The 16,715-nt window shown below is 34.5% G+C and overlaps 1 protein-coding gene across 1 annotated transcript in view; it reads right to left on the bottom strand.

Annotated features, from left to right (window-relative positions):
• LOC131029383 (rac-like GTP-binding protein RAC1) overlaps window positions 1–3,423 on the bottom strand; it is a 53,430-nt gene extending 50,007 nt beyond the window's left edge. Inside the window, exons 1-6 of the mRNA XM_057959849.2 lie at window positions 2,037–3,423; window positions 1,488–1,575; window positions 819–928; window positions 594–657; window positions 283–347; window positions 19–84 (exon numbers count right to left, since the gene is read on the bottom strand). Of these exons, the coding sequence (XP_057815832.1) occupies window positions 19–84; window positions 283–347; window positions 594–657; window positions 819–928; window positions 1,488–1,575; window positions 2,037–2,342 (699 nt within the window). The 5' untranslated portion in view covers window positions 2,343–3,423. The remainder of the gene's footprint in view (window positions 1–18; window positions 85–282; window positions 348–593; window positions 658–818; window positions 929–1,487; window positions 1,576–2,036) is intronic.
• Between the last annotated feature and the right edge of the window lie 13,292 nt (window positions 3,424–16,715).

Genomic DNA, 16,715 nt, shown 5'->3' with positions numbered 1-16,715 from the left:
TTGTGTCAAATGCAATACCTGTTGTGTCTTTGCACTACACTCTATATATGCAGAAGCACCAATCTGCTTCCTCAACTCCTCGCCCTGAATAGAACAAAAGATACTTTCCCATTGGCTATGTAAACATAGAATTTACTAAACATTGGTGTCACTTATATCTATAAACTGCATGATATCAGAATTAAACTTTACAAATACCTAAGCAAACTGGAGTAAATGGCCTAAACAAGTTACCCTGAAGTTAACAAACTAATCTAAAGTGCAAATGAAAGGAAAACATACTTGCATGGTAGTTATTGGTATAAAACTCGCATTTTCAGCCAGATGATTCTTATCTTCACGAAGATCTGCAATATGAATGAAATTCAGATGGACAACCATACCCTCTGACAAGTCAACAATACCCTTGACAATGTAAAAGCATTCACACATTTTCCCAAACTACAAAGTTCATTTGCTTTTATAGGTTAGCTGAACTGTGAGATGTGAAAGAAAATTCAGTTATTTCAATTTTACCCCAACAGTTCATTTGATAATAAACTATTACAGTTAGAAATAACTAGCTAATCATATGCTTGCAATTAGTAATATACCTAATTTTGTTCCAACCAGAATAATTGGAGTGCCAGGAGCATAATGTCTAAGTTCATGGATCCACTGCAAATGAAAGCAAAAAGTCATGTAAGCATTATCGGCAAAACTAGCAAGAGACCTCAGAACAACCAAATTTTCACAAAAAAAATTCTCATATTTGTAAAATAATAAAAATCATGAGTTCTCCATGAACAGAAAAAGGAACTTAATTTCATAAACAATACCCTCTTTGAGATATTTTCATAGCTAGCCTGACTGACTAAGGAAAATGCTAAGACAAATACATCAGCTCCTCGGTAACTAAGCGGCCTCAGTCTGTTATAATCTTCTTGACCTGCAACAGAAAAGTTCATTGTTCTTGACAAAATTATCTTCTATGTTAATGAGTATTCTACTCGGACTCAACTGTGGAATATCTATGCTTAAAAAACAGCACGTTGGAAATATAGTGAAGCTGGTAATTTTATTTAATAATATGACCAATAGATCTGAACAGATGATCAAGAACAGGATTTAGATCATTCATACAGTGTTACAAGCAAGAAATTACTTTTAATCAAGTAAAGCACCATCCATAATTATTAATAACAGCCGAAGCGAATTTGAAAAAAACCCTACAAAACAAGAGTTTTGGGGGTACAGGAACCCATTCAATCCCAAAAAGGTGCAATTGATGCACTTGTGATCACACAGCTTACGGTCTTAAGTGAGCCTAATTCTGGGGATTTTTAAATAGTGGAATCCAGCATCCTTCATCTCAATACCAAATCGACCAAAGAAGTAGATATCCCAAATGATTATGTGGGGAAATACCTCAAATAAGGGAGAAGCAGATTGATGGTATACATCTAACATGTTGAATTCAGTAATATAAAGCACTTAAATAGTGTCACCTGCAGTGTCCCAAAGACCCAGATTCACAGAAGTGCCATCAACAATTACATTGGCGCTGAAATTATCAAAAACAGTTGGAACATAGTCCTGCAAAAAAGGCATAAGAAGTGAGCAAATTGGCAAAATGCCAAGCATTTAAATGAATAACTTGCCACTATGAATGTGAATGAAAACACCTGAACGAAAGAAATAACTCACAGACCATTCAGAGAGAGCTTTCAAGCAATGCAATCAGAATCAGACATAATGGATCAAAATTATAAACATAATTAGCAATTATTGAAATGCCAAGCATTCCAAATTTCCAATGCGTAACTCTCTACAAATGTTTTAAACAAAGCTTCCTAGCTTAAAGTTTGATAACCCAAAAAACCCACAGATAGCTGACAACCAATGCAACCAGAAATTGTACATGATGGATCAAATCTATAAACATATTTGTAACTGAGAGAAATCAAGAGAGTTCCTTCTAATATAAGACTTTAATCAGTTAATTAATTTCAATCGCCAAATGAACGCATTGGAAGGACAAGATTTCAAACACTCACAGTGGGAAACTTATTGCTCGTATAACAAATTAGCATGCAAGTCTTTCCAACGGCTCCATCACCAACTGTAACACATTTTATGAACCGCGAGGTATTCACAGCCATCTCCTTCCAAACGGGATTTAACCAGGTCCAAAACCTTATTGTTCTGTGCCCTAATTGCTGGAGGACAGAATTGAATTTTAGGGTCTTAGGCCATTCCCAAGAATCCTTGTGCCCTTTTACACCAGCAAACTGTATAAGAATTTCTACAGCACTGTGAAGAAAAAGAGCTGCAACAATTGTGTGTAGCAAGAAGACCCGCATTAAAAGTCAGCCGTAGAGCAAAGCAGATCCGGATAGGTTTCCAGCTTAACGTATAACACTTTTACCAGAATCTCAATTAATCAGCTGTCTATAATTAGTCAAGATTGTTAGACGATATATATTCAGCCAAATTTTAAGTACATGTATAAGTACTTGTGCATAGGCTTCTCAATTTCATAACTCCAAAACGCGTAATCCATAAACTGTTTAGCTGAATTTCAGGAATGTAAATTCAACTCAAGTTAAGGTGAGTCAACATTTGAAGACTGTTAAATTTCAGGCTGACATACACACTCAACGAAAAGAACAAAGTAACTTAAAAGTAATGTAACAGTGGGTTAAAATATTTACGGACGACTGCTGCTCTTTGCTTTAGCTCACTTTGGTTGACGGAAATATTGATAACATGTTAAGAAGCTTTTGCATTATAGGGAAAAAGGAATTAAAGTGAACAAAATGTACAATCTCTTTTACAGTGTATATTGAACTAAAACGCAGAAGATTTGAAGGTGAGAAAATGTACAGACTGTAAGTTTTACAGTATATCTCCTTATCCGTACCCAACAAAGGAAAAACAACTACATTAATGTGGGTATCAGCTTTACAATTGAAAACAACCACAATAAGCCTCCTTGTTTAAACGGAAGGGAAAATGGCAGTGCGGGTCTGGGCTCTGCAGTAGAAAACACCAAACAGGAAAAAAAATATGTCGTTTAAAACGAAGGAGAGAAAGCTACGTTTGAACTCCACATTGAAGACACCCACAACAAATATTGTACCGTAGTTCAAACTACAATCTTGGAGAAATCATTGCAAAAATGTGTTTTTGATTGGCATAGGAGGGCCCAGAAGTGACTTTTTGTACCAAATTGACAGGAAAAGCGTGTCTTTTTAAGGAGTTATATGGCATACAAGATTGACGTGACCGAACACCAGTAACTGTGTAGGACCAGTTCAGAAAGGCTAATTTTGAAATTGAGTTGAAGTTGTGAAGGGTCGGTACCTGTCCTGTCATGTGAGTATTCAGAGACACTGCGAAGATTTGAGGAAAATCATGTGAATGGATTGGGTGGCTTGGGCGATTATGTTAATGCAGCGCGGTGGGGATTGTCCTTTTTTCAAATTAGAGAAAACTGTATAACGGTACCAAAATAGTGATGACAATTGTACACATTCATAATTTAGTGAGAACGATATTTAATGAGTATTATATGGGTAATAATGCATGAGTATGTTATTAAATGATTTAATAGGAGAAGATATTTATAGTTATGATTAGTAGGCATAGAGATTTATAGATTGATTGGTCAAAGATTAATTTTTTATATATATTTTTTTAAAATTTTAAAAGTTAATTAAAAAAACTATTATTATAATCTTATTAATATAGAGGTAACTCATGAGTAATTGTATGCATTCATAATTTATTTGAGGGTTATCTTACTAAGAGTACACAAATGCGTTATTAAAGGATAAGAGATATAGATATAGATATAGTTATTATCAAATGTTTTTTTTTTAATTAACATAAATCATATATATATATCTATATATATATATATATATATATATATATAAGAGTATGAAAATAGAGGTAGCTATCATTAGAAAAAAGTTATAAATCATGGGTTATTGTACACATTACTAATTTAGTGAGAAATATATTAATAATAGTATACTAGCATTCATGCCTATAACTAAGAAGATAAGAGATAGAAATGAAGATGGAGAGAGAGAGAGAGAGAGAGAGAGAGAGAGAGAGAGAAAGAGAGAGAGAGAGAGATAAATTTACAGAGAGGAAGAGATGGAGAGATGTAGAGAAAAGGGAGAGGGAGAGATACATAGTTATAGATGGTGAGATAGAGTGATAGAGAGACATAGATGTAAGGAGATATAGATAGGGGAAGAGGGAGATAGAGACAAAGAGACATATAGAGAGAGAAACAAACAAACAAAGAGAAGTAGATATAGACAAATTGAGATTGCTAGGATTTAGGCAAAAAAGAGCAATAAACAATATTAAATATAGTGCAGAATAAATGACAAAAATAACAATTTGCAATAACATACAAATTTAATGTGGTTCACCCAATGTAGGCTACATCCACAAAGAAACCGTCCACTTTCTTTTTATTATCCAACAAAGAGCAAATTAACCTAATTGATATTTCTCATTTTACAACCACTTATTGATCAAGTCCTTTTTGGTAGTTTACAAAGATTGTGTTAGAGTTATCTTTTATTAGCTAATTATTATTTATTTAATTATTAGTCTATTATACTCTATGCTTAAGCTAAACTTATGAATCTTATAATTCTTTAGGGTTTTCTCCTTTAGGGTTTTGAGTATCCTCTTATAAGGATTCTCCCTTTGTATTTTCATAACAACTGTAATTATTGAATTGCATTCTTGTTGCACAATCAATATGACTCCTCTTTTCTGGATCTTTGAATTCTAGCCTCCATAGCTATTTTGCTTCTCTCTTTCTGTGATAGGTTTTTTGGGAGCTGTAGAGTTGATTTTTCCTCAACTCCAATATGGTATCAAAGCTCGAGATCTGCATGCCCCTGTTCTCTTCATAAGAGATTTTGGGCCTTGTTCTTCAGATCTGTGTATTCGGGGGTTTGTGCAGTTGTTTTTTTTTCCATTTCTTGGGGTAGCTTCTTTTTTGGTACATTTTGGTGCCAAAAGGACCTCACAGATTGGATTCAGAAGGTTGATTCCATGTATTTTGATATATAATTTGCCTAATTTCGGTGACAGGGGCATCTGAGACATGATTTTTTATTGACATGTTTTTCGAGGCACACAAATTCGTACGGTTGTACCTGCAAATGCGTCAGAAAATTTTCGAAAAAAAAAAAACCATCTTTATGTCCTACAAGAGGGGTTTTTTTTCTTTTGGTCGTAACTTGGTCATACAGAGGCACTTTTTCAAAAACCTTATATTGTCGAAAATCTCTTTCTGATCTCTATCCAAATCTGGAGGTTTGAACATTTGATTTTGTATTTTTTATGACATTTTTTGCTATCAAAACCAGAGGTTCCGTTTTGCCCTCTAGGAGACATAACTTGAGCATCTGAACTCTGTTTTTTGAAAAATTTATATCATTGTAAAACTTGTTCTGTGTTCTTTCCATTCATATGAGTTTTCTTTCCAGATTCTGTTCCATTTAGTTTTTTGTTTTTCAGCACTCTGGTGAATATCTTTAATGTTTCAAGTCCTGGGATCTCTCTCTTTGAGTAGGATGTCTCGTCTTTGGTTGTTCTTTCTATTTCCAATCTTTTGTCTCTTCTGATCATTGTAGCATTTTATTTATGCAAACACACTGAGATAAAGTGCCATCATGCATTGTATACTTGGGATCTTGCACATCTTGTGCCTTATTGTACATGCACTACTTATAAAGTGCCATGGGGGGGTTGATGTTTGCCTTTTGTTTGTCATCTACTTTTGTCAAGTGAGTGTTCCTTCCATGACATTAGCCTCATGATGTGTGTCAAGTGAGTGTTCCTTCCACAACACTATGTACTTTATTTGCACCTTCGATGTTCCTGGTTCTTCGTCATGCAATTTTTGTTGGTCGTTCTTTTCAATGTACTTGTCCCTCTCCCTTTTCAATATTATGGGGAGGTTTGTCCTATTGGTTCTAAAGCTTCCTTGGTTCAATTGATCAGCTCTTCAGGCTTTGGTGTTTCATGCCATCTGTATCTTCGAGTTCAGTTGGTTGCCTTTCTTTGTCATCTGATTCGAGTAGTGTCATTTGAGGGCATGCATGCAGATTACAGTCTTCTCTACCTGGTCATGTTCTATTTCAATGGAGGTTCTTCAGATCAACAGTTACTCTTCGACAGTGTTTGCAGCTATTTCATGCTTCAGTGGTGTTCTTCATTCTCTTCTTTTTGTTCCTATCTTCTGGAACACTCTTGTTTGGAGGCTTCTTTGTCCTTCACTTGAGTTTTCATCTCTTCTTGGAGAGGAGTTTTGTTCCCACAGGTTTTTCTCTTTTTTTTGCAATTTACAGAGATTTTATTGTACTTGGGTACCTCATCAGGCCTAGTTGTCGTGATCCATTATTGTTTTCCTGCATTTTTTACTTGTTTTTTTAGTCCTTAATTATTTTTTAGCTACTCCCTAAGTTCATCTTAAGGGGGGGTGTTAGAGTTATCTTTTATTAGCTAATAATTATTTATTTAATTATTAGTCTATTATACTTTATGCTTAAGCTAAACTTATGAATCTTATAATTCTTTAGGGGTTTCTCCTTTAGGGCTTCGAGTATCCTCTTATAAGGATTCTCTCTTTCTATTTTCATAACAACTGTAATTATTGAATTGCATTCTTCTTGCACAATCAATATGACTCCTCTTTCTGGATCTTTGAATTCTGGCCTCCATAACTTTTTTGCTTCTCTTCTTCTGTGACGGGTTTGCATGCAGGTGATCTTTGGGAGCTGTAGAGTTGATTTTTCCTAAACTCCAATAGGTTGGTTTACATACCAAAATCATAGCCAATTCTTTTATAAAATAATGATGATTTTTTTCTTCAAATTTGCCACCCCCAAACCCCTATTGTGGACTCTACCTGCAGACCCCTACTAGGTGGATCCTACCCCCCAAGCCCAACAAGAAGGGCTCTTCCCCCTTGCATTCTCTCATTAATTGATTTGGGGGGGGGGGATACTACTAACAAAGTCACCAAAATTTAAGCCCAATAATATGATCAGTCGTTGCATATCAACAATCTCTCACTTCAAGACTAATCAGGCTCCACACCAAACAATCTCCCACTTGGAGACCAATCTTGTAGCAACAGTGGTGCACATGTATCTCTGATTAGATTAACACTGACCTGGCTTGTTTCTCGTTTCCACTATTGTCATGCTTGAAGGCCAACATAAATTGAGTAGGAAATCAATTTCTCTCAAGTTAAGTTGCCTTCGTTAACATATCTGCAGGATTTCGGCTAGTGTGCATCTTTTTCAGCTTCAATAATACATCCTCTAAAGTGGATTGTATTAAATGGCACTTGAGTTGTATATGTTTAGTCTTAGAGTGAAGACTTGAGTTCTTTGCAATATAAATGGAACTTTGACTATCACTCTACAACCTATTATTCTTATGTTGCTTTTATAATTCCTCCATAAATCTTTGTAACCAAATCATCTCTTTACTAGCCTATATAGTAGCAACATACTCTACTTTTGTTTTTGAAAGCGCAACAACCTTATACAATTATGAAATTCAACTAACTATTGTTCTACTTACAGTAAATGCATACCTTATCTTTCTCCTCCTACTATCAAGATCACCTACTAAATCTAAATCAACATATCATTGTAGAGTAAAGTAGGAACCTCCAAAATATCATGTCTAAGTAGTAGAACCTCTCAAATAATTGAGAATCCACTTTAATGCATTCTAATACTCTTTTCTAGGATTATTCATATACCTTCTTAAAGCTCTTACTACATATGCAATATTTGGCCTTGTATACACCATGTCATACATTAAGCTACCAACTACTAAAGAGTATGGAACCTTAGACATGTAGTCCATCTTCTCTTATGTCTTGGGCACATCTTGTTAGTCAACTTAAAATGGTTGGGCAAAGGTGTACTAACTAATTTTGCATCTTGTATTTGAAATATTTTCAACACCTTCCCTATGTAATCACTTTGAGACAATGTTAATGCATGATTTGTCTTGTTTCTTGTTATTTCATACTGTATATGGTGAAAATGGATACCAATAATGACAATATTGAAAGGCTAAATGAATCCAACCACAAAACCCTAGCCTAACAACAACAAAGATCCACCATAACATATGAAGATTACCTAAGACAATGCAAATCAAATGAAATCACAAAGATTATACCATCACATGTCCAATAAGGTTTTGATCTCCATTCTTCTTATCTCCATTGATCTTGCTTGATATATTTGCTCTCGGATTTTATGTGCACAAGAGCTCAACAAAGAACGGAATGTGGTTGCAAGTAGGATCGTAGTGTAGTCAATTGCATAAAAGATGATTAACATGAATGATTAGGATGATTGATTAGGGTTTGATAATGAAGGAAGCATCTCCTTATATAGAAGACACTATATGAAATGGAGGGATAAGATTGAGAGGTGTAAAAGAAGGTCGGCTATGATTAGAGGGTAGGTAAAAGAAATAATAAAATAATGAAAGGGGTAGGTGGTGTATAAATTAAGAGATGAATGACATGTGTCATAGGTAGAAAAGGCTAATGAATTAATTAAATAAATAAAGATTTATTTAATTAATAGAAGAAGTAGGATAATTAAATAAATAAGATATTTATTTAATTTAGGAAAAGGATAATTTAAATAAATATATATATTTATTTAAATGAGAAATAAGGCTAGAAGAAGATAAATGAATTAATTAAATAAATACAGATTTATTTAATTAATAGAAGAATTAAGCTTAGATAATTAAATAAATAATATTTATTTAATTAGACATGACAATTTTGGGTGTCTATACATACTAAAGATTTGTTTTGCTACATCCAAATCCTTCATAGAAAAATACTATGCTAATTTTAGCTCAATCTCATTTATATGTTGCATATTAGATCAAACAAAAAGCATGTCATCAACATATAATAACAAGATAATATCGCTGCCATTATCCAATTTAATAAAATAAGAACAATGAGCATAATGACCTTTGTTGTAACCATGTTTAACCATAAAAGTATTAACTTTTAAATACAACTTTCAAAGTGCATGTTGAAGTCATACAAGCTCTTCTTTAACTTGCATACTAAGTAGTCCTTACCTTTGACCTGATATCCATGTGGTTGTTGCATATAAATCTCTTCCTCCAAATCTCCATGGAGAAAAGTTTTTTTTTATATCTAGTTGTTAGTTGTTCAAGATGCAAGTATTCTATAGCCATAAGATTTAGAATAATTTTGATTGAAGTCATTTTAACAACAAGAGAAAATATCTCATCAAAATCTATACATTTTTTCCATGCAAAACATTTTACCACAAGTTTGGCTTTATATGTTTTCTTGCCTCTATGGTCTTCCTTTAGATTGTAAATTCATTTGTTTAGCAATGCTCTTTTACCTTCAAGCAATTAAACTAAGTCCCAAGTTTGGTTTTGTATCAAAGAGTCCATCTCCTCTCCCATTTTGTGTTTTCCTTTTTGGTTTCTACTTTCATTGCATTCATAACTTTCTAGTCCACTAGAATTAGTCAATAATAGATAGCATAATGAAGGAGAGTACATGTTGTTATGGTGGTTGAGTATTTTGATTTTTAGGCACCTTTGTAATCACATTTTCTAAGATTTCATCAAGCATCGTGTACTTTGTGTTTTCCTTTTCATGTTTCTTTCTCTACAATTGATCTTTGTACATGACCTTTTCATTGAATATGACATCTCTACTGGTAATGGTTTTGGGATTCTCATAATCACAAATGATGACAAAAATCATTAACTCCATATCCAATAAAAGTACATTTATTGGATTTTTCCTTAAGCTTTGTTCTAATTTTTATATCGATATGGACAAATGCTTTACAACTAAAAGTTTTTAGAAATGAATAGTTTATCTTTTTACGTGTCCATACCTATGGAATACCACCATTTAAAGAACTTGAAGGCTTTATGTTTATTAAGTGAACAAAAGTATCTAGAGCATCTACCCAAAATTAATTACAATCTTGCATGTAATCTCATACTTCTTGTACACTCCATGATTGTTCTTTTCATCCTTTCAAACACATCATTTTCTTGTGGTGTTCTTGGAAGTGTCATTTGTCTACAAATCCTATGGTATGAATAGTAACTATCAAGCTCTTTGCTACAATATTCACCTCCATTATATGATCTAAGACACTTCAACTTATTTCCTATCTCATTCCAACCAAAGCTTTCCATTTCTTAAAAGTATCAAATACATCATATTTCCTAGGAATAAAATAAACCCCAAGTTTTTCTAGTTACAATATCTATAAAAGTAACATACTAATAATAGCCACCAAGAGAAGATATATGAACCAACCCTATACTTTTCACTCTTATTTTCTTTCTCAACTGTAAGAAATCTAACTCTTGTTTTCCATAAACACAATTTACACAAAATTTCAAATTAACTTGCTTCAACCTTGATAATAAATTCCTTGAATGGAGAATCTTCATCCCCTTCTCACTCATGTGCACAAGGCCATTGTGCCATAATGTTGTATATGTTTTTTTGGAAGCTAAGGAAATGAAAAAATATGAATTAGCAATCATGGATGCAATTTGCACCTACCTTTTTCTCCTTTTGCAATTATCAATGAGCCTTCAATGACCTTCCATGAGTTTTTTTGTAAATGTAACTGTGCTTGACCTTCACTTCCCATTTCTCCTACTAAAATTAGATTTCTTCTCAAATCAGGAACATGACTCAACTTTTCCAACAACCATTTATTTCCATTTGGTAATTTTATCTCTATATTTGCCCTTACCAAGAAAAAATTATGGTTCGTCATCACCAAAATAAAATTGTCCAAAATCACCTTGAACATAGTCTAGCAAATATTCATATGAAGAATGGCATGAAATAAGGTCCCAAAATCTAACACCCAAGAATAAGAAATATTATTGAAAGGAAGAATTAAAACATCTTGCAACACATCACCTATTAGATTTTCTTTCTTGTTATTTTCTTGTTGTCCATCTCATTGTTTTCCCTTTCAAGACCAACAATCTTTCTTCAGGTATCCTTTTTTATCATAATACCAACACTCCAACCTTACTCTAAATTTGGATTTGGCCTTCTTATATTTCCCATAGTTTGTTCAACTCTTTTCACTTTACCTTTGTCTTCCCCTATTATCAATAATCAAAGCATTGCCTAATGTCTCACTTGTGCTTTTTTGTTGCATTTACTTGCTAAGAATAACACCAACAATATCATCAAATTGTAAAGTGTTTGAACTAGAGATAGAATTACTTACAACCATGACCAAGCTATTCTAGCTTTCCGGCAATGAGCACAAAATCAAGAGACCCCTACCCTCATCATCAAAACTTACTTTTATAGAAGTTACTAGATTAGTAACTGTGTTAAACTCATTTAAATGATCAACAACATACTCACATTCTAACATCTTCATACTAAATTAATGTTTCATGAGAAATGTACCTTGTTGGAAGAGGAGGGTTTTACATATAGTCTATCCAATGCCAACACATTAGTATTGTTGCTTTTGATATATTGAAAATCATTGATATTGTCAGGCATAGTTGTATTGTTCCTAGTGTCTTTCAATGAAGAACCTCTCATTTTGGATCTATCATATCTGTCAATTTCTTTGCTTTTCCTCCCAATGCTAAGAAAATATCTTTCTAATATAGATAATCTTCTATTTACATTTTCCAGAACTGGTAGTTCTAGCCATTGAAAATTTCAACCTTAAGTTTGCCTTCTTCCACCATTGCTCTCACTCAAATCTAAAATATCCTACTAAATGACTAAAATAAATGGCTTTGACACCAATTATTAGGATTTAGGTAGACTAAAGAAATAAACAATATTAAATATGTAGAGTAAATGAAAAAAAAAATCCACAATAACACAGATTTAATGTGTTCACCAAATGTGGGCTACATCAATAAGAAACAACCATCCACTCTCATTTTATTATCCAATGAAGAGAAAATTACAATCTGATTGATATTTCACATTCTACAACCACATATTTATCAAGCCCCTTTTTGTAGTTTACAAAATTCAGTTTATAGACCAAAACGATAGCCCTCCTTTATTAAATAATGATCAATATTTGCTTCGAGAGTGCTACCCCTAAACTCCTACTATGGGCTCTACCACCTAAACATCGCTAGGGGGATCTACCCCCTAGACCCCACAAAAGGGGCTCTTTTTGGTGTAATTAAGGTGTAACTTACCTTGGTTATTTCTCACTTAGGCCCTAATTAACGTCACTTAAGATTACTTAAGGAATTACATTAGAGTTTCTTAGACCATCTCCACTTTAGGTGGCATTATCATGTTATCATTTCCACTTTATGTGGTGTCTCCACCTTTAGGGCTTTTATCCCATTATCATATTCACCTTTCGTGTTTGCACTTATCCACCTTTGGTGGTGTTATCATGTGATCACTTTTCCACTTTAGGTGGGATGATAGGTTGTCATTTTTTGTCTCATGTCAAATATTATGACATTTGCCACAATCTTATACACTCCTATGTTTTCACCTTGGCTATATAACCAAGGGGTCTCCTACGCACATTTCATTGGATTATATTATATCATTGATAGGTATACCGTTTATTCTTGTCACATTCTTTCTCTCTTGTTTATGTGTTTACCATTTTGTCTCTAGATCTTGGGTGGCTACCTTCATAGCCAATTCTTAGAGCTCTACCCCCCTTGTATTTTGTTGTTAATTTATTTGGGAAAATACGACTAGCGAATTCACCAAAATTTAAGTCCAAGTCCAACAACATGATCATTCGAGCCACAAACCAACAATCTCCCACTTGGAAATTGATCATTCTCCACACTAAAAAAAGACGGAGAGAGGGAGACATAGAGAGAGGAAGATAGAAATAGGGGGAGATAGAGAGAGGGAGAGATAGAGATATATCAGAAGATAAGATATATATAAGGAGATGAAAAGATGGATAGATAGATTACAAAGATGGCATAGGGGGGAACGAGGGAGGGAGAGATGGGGAGAGATAGAGAGAGGGGGAACATAGAGAGAGGGAGAGAAAGAAAGGGAGAGAAATAGATAGAGGAGGGAGGGAGATAGAGATGATATTAGTTTAGATATATCCTCTCTTCTATCTTTCTCTTCTCTTTCTATCTTCCATTCTCTCTCTACCTCTCTCTTTCTCTCTTTTTTTCACCCTATTCATCCACTCACTCTCATGTTCTCCATCTTTTTTTAATCTTTCTCCTCTCTCTTTTCATCCTTTTTTTTGTTTATATTTATCTCCCCTTTTATATATTATATATTATATATATCATTAAATATAAATATAATATAAATTTTATTTATAACCTAAATAACAAATATATACCTATAACATATCTAATATAAATATATAATTTTATTATATAAAATATTTTTAAAATAAATTCAGTAGTTTAAATTTTGTTGAATTAAAATATCGTATATGATAAATAAATAAATAAATAAAAATGTTCAATTTAAATAATAAATTTGAGCATGAAATTTGCACAAGATTTCAACCATGGAGCAAGCTCTACAAAACCTGACCCCAGAAGAAACAAAATCTCCCATCGAAAGTGGGTTGACAACAAGATGACATGGTAACCATTTTCCCAACTCAATACCTTTGGAGGACATGCCTTTACAAAACCCTTGATCCCATTTTGCTTAAAATGTTTCCAAACCTGCACTTTAAAATAAACTCCAAAGCAACCCTAATCCAAGGCATAATAAAAAAAGGCTCCCTACAATGTGACACTTATCTAGCTCAAAAGAAAAAGGGTTTTCCTCGACACCAGTCCCAAAAGAAAAAGGGCTCTTCTCAATGACAATCCTAAAATCCTATGCATAGTAAGTCCTAGCAAAATTGCTACTAGAAATCAAGGAAAGGTACAATGGAAAATTACCCAAAGGCGCCTATGGGTTTAGCTGGAGAAATATTAACTTAAATATAACAGATGAAATGGGACGCAGCTATTCTTGCTCCAAAACGGCACTGTCGTATGAACAACATGCATTTGGAGCCCTATGTGCATACATCCCTTCCATGCCCCTTTGCTAGGATAGTGTGGAGGTGACGGACGTCGGAAAGTGTTGACCGCACTATTTCCGCAGACCGCAGACTGCATTGTTTTTCGCAGACCTCACCGGTTAGGGGATTGGTTAGGACCTGAAAGGCAGGAAAGGACAGTACTGGTGGTTGGTGTGGGTCCCACTAAAATCCGTCAACCTTTTGCTTCACCATTCCCGTTCGTAGATGTCATCGTTCCCGTCCAAACAGTGATGTCGTTAATGTTCCCGCTTGAACCGATCACTTCCCATTTATTAATGCACTTTAGGCCTGTCCCAAAATGGTAGATATGGAAATCCATTGAAGCATACTGGAAGGGGACGCATAGCATAGACAAGGCATCTGAACTGTTTCACTCGATAAATCAAAGAAATGTGATGACATGCAATGCTACCGTCGCAAGATATACGCAAAATACATTTGTTGAAAAGAATTTAGTAACGTTTAGCCAAAGGGAATCCGCAACCTTTTCTAGCGTCCTCCAAACTTGTGCCTAAATCAAAGCTTTAGAATAGGGTCTCGACATCCATCGCAGGAATTTATTAGATGTTGTAGTTGTGATTGCCTAGGTGAACATGTATGCAAAATGAGTAAAACTGTTCGACAGAGTGCCCTGATGTAGAATACGCAAAATCTGGAAGCATAGACAGTGCATTTGAAATGTTTGATAGAATGCCTAAAAGAGCATCATCCTCTTGGTTAAAGGATATTAATAGAATGGATTTGCTCAAAAGGCTTTAGAATCTTCCAACCATATGTAATTGTCAGGTATAAAAGTCAGACTCTACAACCTTTTCTAGCATCCTCCTAGCCTGTACCTAATGGTAGCTTTGGCATAGTGTATGGATATCCATCAAAGCATAAAGGATAGAGGAATTTTCTCATAGGTAGTTGCAACTATTCTGGTAGACATGTATGCAAAATGTAATAACATATTTAAGTTCTAGAGTAATTTTCATAGTGCAAGTAATTGTAGCTATAGTTCAACATAAAAAAATAGTGAAATAATATTTTGTAGATGGGTTTTATGTGTGAGACTTGTGATGATGTTAAATTATGACAGTCTATATCTACATTGGAGTTCTCAATATGGTGGTTGTGTGAACATGTCATTCTAAGTTTATGAATTCATGAGTTTCATGTCTAAGTTGGGCTCCTTGTGGACGAGTTTGATATAATATGCATGTGATTCGGTGACAAGGGAGACTCTGCAAACTAAAGCTTTGATCATCTTTCAAGCCTCAATATAGTTGTACAATTGTCATTTTATATAGAGAATTGTTCTATGGTCATTCATGCATAAAATAATAACACATTGAGAGAGAGAGAGAGAGAGAGAGAGAGAGAGAGAGAGAGAGAGAGAGAGAGAGAGGGAGGGAGGGAGGGAGGGGGAAGAGAGAGGGGAGAGAGAGAGATATATATATATATAAGGGGAGGGGGAAAGATATATTATGGGTCCTATGGTGTCCTAAGGGGTCATATTGTGTCCTACGACCCCTTAGGACACCATATAACCCCTTAAGACACCAAAATGTATCATTATGGGTCATATTGTATCCTAAGGGGTCATATTGTGTCATATGACCTCTTTAAGACACCATATGACCCTTTAGGACATAATATGACCCTTTACAACTCTATACGGTGTCGTTATGGGTCATATGACGCCTTATGACACCATATGGTATCGTTAGGGGTCATATGGTGTCCTAAGGGGTCATGGGACACCATATGACCCCCAAGGACAACATATGACCCCTTATGACACCATATTGGGTCATTATGGGTCCTATGGTGTCCTAAGGGGTCATATTGTGTCCTACGACCCCTTAGGACACCATATGCCCCCTTAAGATATGAAATTGTGTTGTTATGGGTCATATTGTGTCCTAAGGGGTCATGGGACACCATATGACCCCTAAGGACAACATATGACCCCTAAGGACAACATATGACCCCTTATGACACCATATTGGTGTTGGAAATTGACACTAATTGGATTGATGGCAACAAGATTGGATGGGAGTCATATACCGACATTAGGAGGCATTCACCGACAGACACTAGAATATCCCTAATCATTTGTGCATGCCTAATTAAATGCCTAAAAATTCAATAAACACTAGAATATTTAATTAATTAAACACCTAAGAAAAATGAATTAATATCCCTAATCATTTGTGCATGCCTAATGATAAATATTCAAATATTTATGTTCTCAATTTCTCAAGTAGGTGCATATGTCATATCACTTGTACACTTGCAATACTTAAGGCATAGGAGTTATTTTCACATCCCTAAAAAAAATACTTTTTAGATCCTTACCATCCACTCTATCCAAGACACATGCCACTCACCCTTGATTCCCCTTGAATCATGAAGAGACGTTGAGTTCCTCAATTACAAACATGAAACTTGTTTTCTTCTTATACTCCCAATCCTCTCAAGCTGTGAGAACCTTTGGTCTCTCCAACTAATCTAGGCCCTCTATTTTCTCACACAAAAATCTATAAATTTGTAGAACACCAATTCATTTGAATGAAATTCTTAGATGTTACACATTGT

Source organism: Cryptomeria japonica, chromosome 3 (genome assembly GCF_030272615.1).
Source record: "Cryptomeria japonica chromosome 3, Sugi_1.0, whole genome shotgun sequence".
Classification (NCBI taxonomy): Eukaryota; Viridiplantae; Streptophyta; class Pinopsida; order Cupressales; family Cupressaceae; genus Cryptomeria; species Cryptomeria japonica.
Note: the sequence above shows the minus strand (reverse complement) of the source record. Positions and strands in the feature narration are given on the sequence as shown.